This window comes from Sphaerodactylus townsendi, linkage group LG14, assembly GCF_021028975.2.
Source record: "Sphaerodactylus townsendi isolate TG3544 linkage group LG14, MPM_Stown_v2.3, whole genome shotgun sequence".
NCBI lineage: Eukaryota > Metazoa > Chordata > Lepidosauria > Squamata > Sphaerodactylidae > Sphaerodactylus > Sphaerodactylus townsendi.
In genome coordinates, this window is record NC_059438.1 from 43,870,575 (window position 1) to 43,884,192 (window position 13,618).

The 13,618-nt window shown below is 42.7% G+C and overlaps 1 protein-coding gene across 1 annotated transcript in view; it reads left to right on the forward strand.

Moving 5' to 3' along the window:
• GABBR2 (gamma-aminobutyric acid type B receptor subunit 2) overlaps positions 1-13,618 on the forward strand; it is a 425,828-nt gene that overhangs the window by 258,525 nt on the left and 153,685 nt on the right. The window contains exon 8 of the mRNA XM_048516192.1: positions 6,683-6,743. Within this exon, the coding sequence (XP_048372149.1) occupies positions 6,683-6,743 (61 nt within the window). The remainder of the gene's footprint in view (positions 1-6,682; positions 6,744-13,618) is intronic.

Consider the following 13,618-nt stretch of genomic DNA (forward strand, 5'->3'; position numbering starts at 1 on the left):
GGAGGCCAGGAATGTCCTGCTGTACGGCGGTGGTGGGCGGCCTCGGCTTGGTGGCTGCGAAGCTGTGGCAGGAGCTGTCGGGTCAGCTCTGTGGCGGTTTGGGCAGAGGAGCACATCGTTTTGGGGGAGACTGGGCTTGCATGCCGGATCTCCCAGCCTTTGGGGGGTCTCCATAAGTGGCTTGGAGAGGGGCAGGCTCGGGGAGCATGCACCTAAGGGCCTCTGCAGGTGAGCCCGACACCTCCACAAAAGAATGGGGCAGATGCCCCCTGGCCCAGGAACTCTGTCCCCCCAATAAATGGGGTGATGCTGGGATCAGCCAGGAAGGCTGATCGGCTGAGTTGATGCACTCCTCTTGATCGCCCAGCTTCACTTTTAGGAATTATGTAAATAAAAAGGGCTACGGCCCGATTTCAATCTAAGCCGTGTCTGTGATTATTTGAGTAGCCTCTGCACATCTGGCCACAATGTAATGTGATTGTTTATTGGTTGTACATCGCCCAGAGCCCTTTGGGGATGGGGTGGTATATTAAATCTGACAGACAGACAGACAGACAGACAGACAGACAGACAGACACAGACAGACAGACAGACAGACAGACAGACAGACAGACAGACAGACAGACAAATGATTTTTCCTAATGACTTTACTTAGAGGTTAAAAATAGATCCCACACAGATGACAACTGGTTTCCAATAACCACCTTTTGATTCCCACCTGTGAGGAATGATTTGGACCAGTTCAGTGCATATCTCGATGCTGGGCCACCTTAGCGTTAAACACCTTCAACGCTGCTGGTATGAATCTACCACCATTGATGTTAAAAAACTTCAGTACTGCAGCGGATAATTTTTTGCAGGCTTTAAGGGTGTTATCTCTGTGTGTGGTCCAGGTTGACTCTTGGGAGGCCCTACAAATGCTCACCGCTCCGGAGATTTACCATCGCTTAAAGTCTAGATTATTTGATCAAGAGTACCAATTTCTCCTGAGCAAAGCACAAAGCTCTTGCTCTCCAATAGTCTTTGGGATTATCCCTCAGAAAACTAGCCCTGCTATATATCTGCAACAACGTATTAATTACAATAGCAGATGGGTCATGACCAGAGCAAGGTGTAACTCTTTTCCGTCAGCACATCTTCAAGGTCGATTCTCTGGTATTCCACAAGATGAGCGTCGCTGTCAATTCTGTCCTGATACAACTGTAACACTTTCTCATATTCTGCTCCATTGTTCAAAGTACAACAACATCAGAACCAATTTGAGAACTGTGTTACCAACAGGATTTATGCTCCTCTCTGATAAAACAAAAATGGCTAAGCTTCTAAATAGCTCTAGTGTGGAAATATCTGAAGCTGTTGCTATGTTTTTGCTCGGTGTACTGCAAGTTGAGCAATAATGATCTTTTTATTGTATTTGAAATTCTTGGCACTGGTTTTATGCCTAATAAAGGTTTTTGGATTTGGATTTGGATATCTCGATGCTTACTTCTTTCTCCAGGTTCCTCAACATGATGGCATGATCTACTGTAACAAAAGGTGCAGATAACTCCAGTGAGAACAACAGATAAGTTTGACCTTTGACCTCACTCAGACAGAAGTCAGCAACCAAAGCTTGCAGAGCTATCCCTGAAAAAAAGGTCTCGGCAAATAAGTTATCCATGTAAACCTGGAATTGGTTCACTATCACTCTCTCTGTCACTTTGCCTAGAAAGGATAGATCAGAGATTGGGCGATAATTGGCCACATCTTTTTTATGTAGGGATAGTTTTTTTAAACAGTGGATAGATAACCACCTCTTGCAGGTGCCTTGAGTTAGTGATTAATTCATAAAAGATACTAAGGGTTTGTTGATGTGGTTCTTACATGGTTTTATCAGCCAGGATGGGCAAGAACCTAGGGTACAAGTACAGGCTTTCACAGTTCTCATGATGTTGTCCACATCCATCATATAAACTGGGTCAAAACAATCCATAAATAACCTAGGCAGTATATTAAGCGTTTGTTCTGTTGTGCCCGTGTTATAACTGACAGAGAGCGTATTCTCGATATTTTATCAGCAAATTTTTGGCAAAGATATTACACCTACTTGTCTGTTTCTGAGACATTAGAGGATCAGATTAGGCAGCAGCAGTTGCTGAGTTACCTTGAACAACTGGGATGAGTGTGAAACTAGCGGATGCTGTAGCAGTCGAGAAATGACCTTTTTTGTGGCTGTTTCTACCATTTCATAGCTCCTGCCATGAGCTGAAAAGCATGATATGTCATATTCAGTATGAATGGGACCTTCCTGGAATATATTCTTCCAAAATAGTTATCACTGTTACAGATGCAATATTGTGTGAGAGAAATCCTCCAAATAACTTTGTCAATACTAGCCTTAGGCAGCTTTCAAGCTTTCACTCTCAGCTTCAGCTTTTGATGGTTGACACCTTATCATATTAGCCTGATTTCAAGGGGGGGGGTGGTCCTAAAATATCACAAGAATAGACATTTTTAAAAAGTTATCTTTGCTTTTTCTGAATGGGAGAATCAGTTTTACTTGCATTAGACATATAAGGTGATCATTTCAGCATTACAATAATCATTCTTACTTTTTGTTTGTGAATGTTTGAAAACTCCTCTTACCATGAGGGCTCTTTATATCACCTTATACATTCTATTAGTGTGGCTCTCCCATACATATTCTCAAAATATATTAAATAATAATGTATTTTGGTGTTCATGCAAGGTAATGGTAGAGATACAAAAGTCCAACAACAAAACCTAGAAATATTTGGAAAAACAAATTTTAAGAACTTTTTTTGTTTTTTCTGTTAGAAAAATTGGGAGTTTGGAAGGAACTTCAAAAAATGCCTATGAATTTTAAATTTAAGACATTTTTAGTCATTCAAACACTTAGCTTCATTTTCTGTGAGTGAACGAGTCCACAAGGAATTAAGTCAGGACTGCTTGTGACTGGCTGGGTGTGAAAGGCAGATTTCAAAAGGCTGGGTGAGACCTTGAGAGAATTCTAATCAGAGTGCCAGAGTGAACAGGTATGTGTTGATTGGGCTCCATTCTAACTCTGTTTGTGGGACTGGAACGTCAGATTAGAAGAGAGAATCTGTACTACATCCCTGCTGAAAAGAAAAACAGTGATATTAAATAAAAACATGGGTTTCTTGGCTGCTTTGCTCTGAGGAAGACCCCACGCAGATGCTAAGGGGTGAAACTTATGAAAGTGTGGGATTTTTAATATAGAGATAAAGTGAGGGATTGGCTTCCTGAGGGATAGCCAGAATTCCTGGTTTTTTGAAGCAATGTGTGGGCTAGCCATATCTAGTGGATAAGCTAGCGTTTTAAGGAACTGTTTTTGAAATACTGTCTTTTCAACTGAATAGTAAGACGAACTGAGCAGAGACGGAGCGATGGGAAACTGCACCTGGGGTGTGCGTGCGCCCTGCACCCCTGCCACAGTGTACCCCACCATACTCCTGGAATGCCCCCAGAATGCCCCCTCAACAGCCTGGCCATGCCTCCGCTGCTGCTTGTCCCAGGGTGTTGTGCCCCCCTGCCCCGTGGGCACCACATCACTACAACTGAGTATAGTGACATCAAAACTGGTGTGTGTATGTCTGTTTAAAATAAATGGAATGTAAGATCTGGAAAACAGTAAGCTAGAGACCTGAGCCAAAACTGTAGCAGTTATGAAAAGAGATACTATAACTACTTGTATCTAAGAACCACTCAATACCAGCCTCTTGCCTATTAATATTTGTTCCTTTGCCAAAATAATTTTTCTTTGTTCATGTAACTAAAATCTTCTTGCTCCATCATTTTACTTTAAAGAGTCTGATTTTTATTTTCTGACAGAAGGCAAAGGGGTTATTTTTGTGTTTTGTAGAGTGGTCTCAAGTGCCTGAATGAGAGGCTTCCACTGAGCAGAACATTTTTAGTGTTTATTATAAACTAGCAGGGCACCCGTGCTTTGCTACGTATACTTCATCACAGGCTCTCTATGAATTTCGGGGTGACATTCAGCATACTTCTTTATAGCCTGTTTGTGAACTTTGGGGTGACATGCAGCATATTTTCTCACAGCCTGTCTGTGGACTGATGGGTTTGTTTTCGCATTATTTTGCAGCAGCTTCCTGTAGTTGTCTTTTTCTAATGCAATGTGTTATTGCTTTCTTTCACCTGGTGGGCTCCCAAAGACGTCATTTTGAAGCAGCCATTGTATTTTCGAGATGCAGAAAGGAAGTGTTCTGCCATTGGATGCTGATGAGTGAGAAGGCTGTGAAGAGGTTCAGGGTAGGGTGTGCCAAATTTCAACTTTGTAGGTTCGGTAATTTTTGAGTTCTTTTGATGAGTCAGTCAGTGAGTCAGTGGTATTTTGTGTTTATAGATTTATATAAAGTTTATATAAAGGTGGAAGAACACCAAGTGAACAGAAATAAAGTAAAATCACCACATTCATGCTACTGCACTAGAATATTAACAGATCAAAGGGCTGCTCATGCAAAGCATACTTGACTGTTGGAACTTTAGCAGGGGGAATCTGCTTGGCTCTGGTGGGTCAAGGGAAGGCACTTGGGGGTGCAACATGAAGCATAAATATTTTTATGTAAGACAAACTGCAGTTTAGATAGTAATTCCTATCTGTCTTGTAGACATATGCAATTTATGTTCAAAGTATGTTTAATATTTAAACATGAATAATTTTGGCCACAATATGCTATAATGTGTTTGATTATAATACAGTATTAAAGAATTCTGGGTTTTCAGTATTATAAAGTGCAAATGGGTGTCTAAATAGTCCCTGTTGTGAATTTTGCTTTTATTTACTATAGAAAAGAAATGTAGAGTTTTGTTTTCAGCCCCACCCACCCCCCCACCCCACCCCACCCTGCTCAGATGGCATAAAACTAAGAGCCACCAGAGGTCAGGCACTTAATGATATAATTTTCATATTATCCCCTACGGGGATAGGGCAGGATAGAAATCGAAATTTAAAAAATGAATACAATATGTTTCAAAGCAGTTGGTTCATATATCTGCCCAGCTGAAACTGTTCACAAGTTACAGTGAACATACATACAGTCCATGTACAGTGACTTCTAAGAATATATTGGGTAACATCTTCATCATTAAACTGTCTTTTCGCAACCAAAGTTGGACTCAAGGCAACTTTACATTCAACAGATGTACAAATGAACATTTGATTTAAATCTCACATTTATCTATTGGTTCCTGGCTTCATTTGTAAACTGAATGCATGTTAGCAGTGGTGATTTCCTCGCTGGCAATTAATCCTGGGATAGTCACCCGAAATATCCAGGTTCCCTCAAGATCTCCTCACAGCCGAACTGTGGAACACAGGTCAGCCCCATTTGTGGTGCCCCCCCCCCCCCCCCATCATAGGATTTTCCTGGACCTGCTTATATATGCACCTTTTTGGAAAAAAACACTCCAATGGGAGCTTACACATAACTTTGGCCCCCATGAACCAAACTTCACCAAAACTGGATGGTATCATCAGGAGAGTCTCCTACTGACACCACCCAGGTTTTGTGAAGTTTGGTCCAGGGGGTCCAAAGCTATAGACTCGAAAAGGGGGTGCTCCATCCCCCATTGTTTCCAATGGGAACTAATAGGAGATGGGGGCTACACATTTGAGGGTCCATAACTTTGGCCCCCATGAACCAAACTTCACCAAACCTGGGTGGTATCATTGGGAGAGTCTCCTAAAGATACTCTGAAATTTTGGTGCTGCTAGCTTAACAATTGCACACCTGACAGCAGGCCCCCCCCCCCCCCCCCAGGGGCAAGCCTCGATGTCTTCAATAGAAACATGCTGCAGTGAGGATGTTGGAACCTGGATGAAAAGGTACCGATTCTTTTGAAACTTGGTTGTATCTAGATTAAATTTTCAGTGGGAATTCGGCCAGTGTGATGCAGCAGCCAAGAAAGCTAATTCAATTTCGGGATGCATCAATGTCTAGTACAGTGTCTAGATCAAGGGACATAATAGTACCACTCTATTCTGCATTGGTCAGACCTCACCTGGAATACTGTATTCAGTTCTGGGCACCACAATTCAAGAAGGATATTGAGAAGGTGGAATGGGTCCAGAGGAAGGCAGCCAAAATGGTAAAAATTCTGGAATCAATGCCCTATGAGGAGAGACTTAGGGAGCTGGGTATGTTTAGTTTGGTGAAGAGAAGGTTAAGAGGTGACATGATAGCCATGCTTAGATATTTGAAGGGATGTCATGTTGGTGAGGGAGCAAGCTTGTTTTCTGCTGCTCCAGAGACTAGGACCAGGAGTAATGGGTTCGAGGTGCAGGATAAGAGATTCCACCTAAACATTAGGAGGAACTTTCTGGCAGTAAGAGCTGTTCGACAGTGGAATACTCTTCCTCTTAGTGTAGTGGTGTCTCCTTTGGAGGTTTTTAAACAGAGGCTGGATGGCCATCTGTCAAGAGTGCTTTGATTGTGTGTTCCTGCATTGCAGGGGGTTGGACTTGATGGCCCCTGTGGTCTCTTCCAACTCTATGATTCAATTGACTTGATGGTTTTGATTTCCAGGTGTATTATTGATAAGTGAGAAAAGTATGTGTTCATCTCTTTCTTTTTTAGAATGTATTGCAGCTTTGTGTGATTATCATAAATCCTATTGTAAGGTATTTATTTACTTTATTTAGGGGCAAGTTGTATTCAGAAATGGAGAGAGGATGGGGACCATCAAATTTACACAGTTTCAAGGTAGGTAATGGATACTTACTCTTTTATATTAATGTTTCAATGTTATGATTTTGCGCGGCAGCATGTCAAATGGAGATACATTTATTCCAATGGCCACTTCACACTATACTGTACCCTGAAAGGAAAGGAACTGTATGTGTGTCAGAAAACTTGACAGAATACCTAGAAATAATGGGCTTTTTTATTGGGGAGGGGGGAATGCATTATGTGAAATTTTGCTCAGTCTTAATAATGTGTTGTTCTTTGCTCATAAAAACAACTGGATTCATAGATATTTCACAATCTAACATGTATATCTCATGTATTGAAAAACTGAACAAAAGAATAGAAGTACCATGTGCTTTTGCTTCCCTGAAAAATGAAGCACATTTAGAACAACTCAAAATATTCTTATTAGAACAGCTGTTACAATGTTATAATTTTGAGTTGTTCATCCTCTAAAATACATTGTGAATTTTCATAAAATCTGTGTGAAGATTTCTAAGAACACAGTAACTTGGGTAAATTCTAAGGAGGGTATTCAGGAAAAGCAGACAAACAGACTATTTCTGGAAAAAAGCCAGCGCAGAGAGCCACTACAGCACAGCAGATGTGGGGCTACCAGGGGACGGGGGGGTGCCACGCACCAGGCGCATGGTTTTGGGTCACATTGGGGTACAAAATTCCCCCGACCCCTTGCCCAGGCCCCTCCCCCCTGACCCCCCACGGTGCCCCCCCTTCCCACACTTACCTTAGTTCCTTTCCTTTTCCTATAACTTTTTCAGGCTGAAAAAAAGGCCTGTTCACAGTACAGGCTAAAAACAGCCTGAGGAACTACAGTTCCCAGAAGACCTTGGGGCTCACAAGGTCTCCTGAAAAGTATAGTTCCCATCAGGCCGTTTTAAAGCCTGAACTGTGAATAGGCCTTTTTTCAGCCTGAAAAAGTTCTAGGGAAAGGAAAGGAACTAAGGTAAGTGTGGGAAGGAGGGAAGGGGGGCGCCATGGAGGGGTGGGGTGCTGTCGGGGGGCATGGGGGCAGAAAAATATAGACTACGCACAAGGTGCAGTTTGGCCCAGCTACGCCTCTGCAGCACAGTAATGAAAATGACAGAGTCCAAGCAAGGAGAACTCCCCCCCCACACACACACACACACTCCTCCTTTGTCATGACTTTTACTGGCAGTTTATGGTCATTCTCTCTCAGTGTAAAGTCTCTCCAAGGGTTGTTGTAATAAAATGGAGGGATGGGATCATGCAGAGCGCTCTGACCTACTCGAAGAATAAGTGGGATAAAAATCAAATAAATAAAGGAACTGCATCTCTGGGCCATGGGTTCATGGAATGAGGACAAAAGAATCCAAAAAGCAATGTGCCTAGCTGAGAAATCTCTGCAACCAAAGTTTGTTTCATTTCTTTGTTTTCAATTTTTTTCAATAAAAATCTTGGAGAACTCATCTGGGGTGCAGTTTTGGAGCAAAGAACCCATATCTTATGGAAGCAAGCTTGCCCCCGATGCAGGCTTGGCATCACATGGTGGCAGCATCTTTTCAAAACTCCGGCATGCACAGGTTCTTGGCAGCAAGCTTGCAGTGATGGAGAAAAGTACTGGCAGCTGCTGTGGAGGAGAACAGCGTGTGCAGATTGAGGACTACACAGTGGATGTAACATTGCACAGGTCTGATGCAGAATCAAAGGCCGGGATGGATGTCCAAGACAGCTTCGGTGACCTGGACATTAACCATTAAATCACAGCACTGCTTAGTAACTGAATGGTCCCTTAAAACTTCAGTCTTTATAGACAATTTTCAGTCTCTCAGAGAGATATTTGTTACAGGTTTAAAGTGAAGCCCATATCTCCCAGCAAATCAATAGTCAATATATTAAATAAAACTTGTATTTAAAATAATCTGATAACTCTAGATCTGATTAAACAAAACATTATCTAATACAGACACAGGGCACTGACATACTCCACAGAAATCAGTCCTGTATAAGCACACATCTTATTCCTGTTCTACCTAAGTTGACTTTAAGAGGAAAAAAAGATTAAATGCCAAAGCTTCTTACCCAGAACCTTGTCCAAAAAAAGCAGATTCCTCTGATTTCCACGCGACTTTCATTTAACTTGGGGTCAGGCAAATATAACACGTTAGAAGTATTGGGGGGGGGGGGTGAGTTCTTTGGGAACTTCTCCCCCGTGGCGCTTTTTTAAAAAGCCCAAACCTGTTAAATTTGGCCTGTGCGGAATCGCCCTATTTTCACAAAAGGACTTTTTTCTGGGCATTGAATCAACTGTGACTTTTGGAGGGATAGTTTGGCAGAAGAGCAGGCTTTTATAACTTATTTTTACTTTAAAAACTACAACTCTTCATTTTGGCTGCCCGTTCAAAGCTGAAGAACGGAAGAGTAGCTTTTACTGGAAACCTGAAAAACTCTATAAGCTGCTAAGCATCGCATGTCAAACGTACCCACAGATTCTGCGTGTGAACTGCAGACATAATTAATTCTGCATTTTGTCACAACACGTCACTATATGTTTAAAAGTGATAAAATGTAATTTGGTACTGATCAATGTTTTTTAGAAAACACCACCAGTCAAAAATTAGTGGCTTGGTAGGCAAGAGGATCGCTTGCACAACTGTCACCTCTCCCCAGCTTCTCCTCACACCTGCCTTCTATGTGTGCTCCGTTTTGCACCCCTTGAGCTTTTCCAGCTCTCCAACCAAGCTCCCCACAGTAGCCCTTTTTATATCTTTGCTTGACCACTACTGCCAGCCAGCCAGCTGCAAACCCCCCCCCCCCCCTTTGAAGTCGCCACACACAATCTGTTGGACAGAAATCCATTACATTTGGCTTTGAAGAAAGGTTCGCCTGGATTGTAGCAGAGGTCTGGACAGCCAATTCCTCCTGTGCTTCCCTTCTGATACCAAATGGAATGACTTCTGCTCATAAATCTTCCACAACTGACAGTGGGATCTGATTGCATGTAGAACTCTCAGGACTGAGGACTGAAAAACATAGGATGCCACTGCAAGAATGCGCAGTAATGTAACTTTTTGGAAGTTCTTGTAACCAGGATCAAAAAGATGGCAAATTGTGAGTTGGATCCAGATTAAATTTTAAGTTAACAGAAGTCACTTGTTCTGCATTCTCCCCTCCCATTAAAGCGCACTGATTTCCCCCAAATGTTGCTTCTGGGGGCTGGGGGCCCATTACAGAGGAATTCACTGGGTTACAGGGTGGGGGTGGGGGGAGGAAATTTCTTTTCCACTGGCAGAAGTGTCTTCCACAGATGGAAACAACATTTTGGCTGCAACCCCATGCCTTTGGATTCAACCTAAAAGTCATGAGCTGTACTGTACATTATATGCTAGGCATTTGTGATATATTCTTGCTAGCTACTTCTTCACTGGAATTTAGGGATAGGGAGTATTAACTAAACAGAGTTTCAGAGGGAATGTTAAAATATGTGTCACCTCTAAGCTGCATTTTTGCTACCAATTGACCCCTCCAAGTACGGCTTTGCAGAGAAAAAAAACTGGGTTTATATTCCATGTAGTTACAGTTTAATACATTTTTTGGGCTATGCATGATAAATAGAACGCTTGGGCTATTTTTGCACACCAAAATTGCCCCTCTGCTGGTAGTGCCCCTCTGTTGGCACGGGGGATGCCCCAACGCAATTGGGAGTTCTGGGAGTTCTGCACAGCCCCCGGTACTGCAGAGTGACTGCCATGTTTCTGTCCTGGAGCCGCCCAATGGCAATGGCTTTGCTCCACGAATTTCCAGAACTGCAAAGGTTGAGGTCCTTTTGAAATGCCCCTTTGTTGCTCCAGAGACTTCCACTAGCGTGCAAAGCTCCACTGTAGCATAAACAGGGCCAGTTTTCCCGCTCACCGCTCTGGCCCGTCCAACAATGGACAGGTGCTGAGAAGCTGCCCCCCCCCCCCCCCCGTTGCAGTGAAAAAAATGGAGGGAGAAGCCTTGGTTTTTATAAAGGAGGGAGACGCCTTGGGCAGAAAAACGGCACGTACAGGCATCACAAGCGGGAGGGCAGCAATTTGTTTGCACAGGCAAAGAAATTAGATTTACATTTTAGACGGAGGGGTGGGTGGAGGACGGTGATTCTGTTGCTCATGCAAGGATTTTGGATTTACATTTTAGACAGAGGGGTGGGTGGAGAATGGCAATCTTGTCGCACACGCAAGGATTTTAGACGGGGAGGACGAGGGTGCCAATACTCAGTGCCTGTTTTGTGTTCAGAGTCATGTAAAACTAAAATAGTGAAAGTGAGTGGAGGGAATGGGGCAAGATTCAGCCAATCAAAACGCAGGAAACGGAGGCTGCCCGCGCATGCGTGAAAGAGACTACGGAAGAGCTTGTGTTGCTTAAGTTATGCTTATGGGAAAGCCCTGGGCTTGTGGGGAACTATTCGGGGCTTCCCGCACCGGCCCTGACTCGAGCAAAGGACAGAGCCGGGCAGCAGCAGTGGGGAACTACAAGCAGGGTGAGAAGCCCCACAGCAGCTTCGCTCCCTGGATAAGCCACAGAGCATTTAAAAGTGCAAAATCAGTGTTGGACACAGCTTGTTCTGACTGAAATACTTTGAGTTCAGTTAGCTTCTCAACTAGAATATCTACCACTTTCAAAACTACATGAGAAATTTGTTTCCTTCTCCTGTTATATCACTAACTGTTTCTATCTCAGAGATTTTTTAACGCTTGTTTTCCTTCTGGGCCTGCAACCAAGTCGACAGGAATAGGCCTTGATTAGGGCTAGTTTAAAACCCAAAGATTTGGAAGAGCCTTATGTGGATTTCTCCTGGAGGAAACCAATCACTGCTACTGGGAATGAGGAGAAATGGACATAGGTAGAAAAAGATGCTCTAGACCCCTCACTTGATCTGTCTATGTGACCGGCAGTTGGAGCACTGAACTGAATGCAGTATGCAAGTTAGCATCAGTTAGTATCTCTCTTAACTGGAATTAAACCCTGGTTCAGGATTCTGGTTTGTGAAAGAAAACTGTCTCCAATAAACAGCATGCCTGTATTGAAGGTAGCTATAGTTAATTTATGTGGGATTCCTTCATTGTGCTCTTTGTGAAGAGAGAAGAGTGCTAATCTGCGATCAAATCAAATCAGCTGAATGAAATGTCTGATAGCAAATGTCTTTGTGTTATATAAATACGGATTGCCCACTTCCACACATGCCGGCCACCACTTGATTCTACAGGAAACATGCCTGATCAGACCAGTCTTTATTCTCCTTCCTGTCAATCCACTGAGCAGCTCTTAGGCCTGTTCTGCACGGACCAATAAACATGGGAGTAGGACAGTTAAAAAAACATTTGGGGTGGGGAACTTCGCACAGATCCCACCCCTTAAACGAGTCTGCCCCATTTTCCCCTAACTGGTTTTTTTGAGAATCACGCTATTAGTGAGTCTTTTCAAAAATCCCGGCGTGCTGCTGCCAGCAAACAAACAGGCAGGCAGGAGGCGCTTTATTCCCCTACGTTTTCTTTTAAAAATTATTTTGCAGCTAACATCTGCGTAGCTGCGCTGGTGCAGATGGTCGTATCATGAGACATCAGCATGGCTGTGAGGGTTCATTTGTGCATGCCTGCATAGCTACGCATGTGTGGGAAGTAAATAAAAAAAATAGGCACGTCTCCGTGCGAAGGCGCAACCAGGATTGTTTCCGTGAGCTCCAATTGCTGCCTGCACGGATGCATGTGAACTTGAAAACAGGAAAATGGGTTACTTTATCCCAACTGCAACCTGCTATACATTTGCTGTCGGGAGGGGGGGGGGCTTAGAGGGCTCTCTTGCACACAAAGAAGACATAGAGCATTGAAGAATATTTTCTTGTCAAAAACGCTTTTCGGCGTGCAGGCGTTTTGCAGTTTTGGAATTACAATCTCTTGGTTTCAGCAATTTTGCGCTTTTTGGAATTACAGTCTCCTTGGTGCTTATTTGGAATTACAGCCTTTTGTTTCCAGCAATTCTGTATAATTTGGAATTCCAGTCTCCTTGGTTCCAGCATTTCCTTACCTGCTTACAAAGAAAATTGGGTTGAGATTGCGGACCTTTTGTGAGTACTGTCAGCCATCCCTTGCAGGATACCACGTTAATTTGTACTACTCCTTTAAGAAGAATCGTCTACATCTGCCGGACTTTGTAGGTCTTTGTCAGAATATGGCTATGGGGTTTAGATTTGCATCTGTATTCCTAATGTAATAGCGTATCACCTAATTGGTTTATTTGCACAATACAATTGATGTTTAGAAGGACTATTTACATGCACAGTGTTGTTGATCTAAGTGTTTATTCATTCGTTTTTTCCCCTGTGGGACGTTGCGTCTTATAGCCTTGGCCTAGGCTCTAATTCTTTTTCCCTACATACTAATATATACCAGCACTGTATTCAAATTACTTTGGAAAAAATATGCAAATTAACAAATTGTATTATTTAAAAACTTCAAAAATAATCATAGTTGCTCAGCCAGATTATCAGACAGTTTGTTAGGGGAAAATTAGAGCTGGTTTTTGTATTCAGTCTGCTGGCTAATTTGTAGAAGGAATACCTCAAAATATGGCATGGGTTAAGTATGCTGGGAGATGCTGATTTTGCAGGTAGGCCAACAATATTGGAATATTTTAATTTTTTCTCAGTCAAATGGACCAGATGGCTTTCATTCTTCCTCACCAATATACTTCCCATTGAAATTTGGAAATTTTGTGACAGGCAAAAAATGTACAATATGAAATACAAATTAAAAGTATACTTTTGAGTTAGAAGAGGTTGCCTTAAAATACAGTACTCAGACTGGTAGTAAGCACAGAATAAAAACAATTAACTTGCTTAATTTAACATTCGGCTGTGTGACATTTTTGAA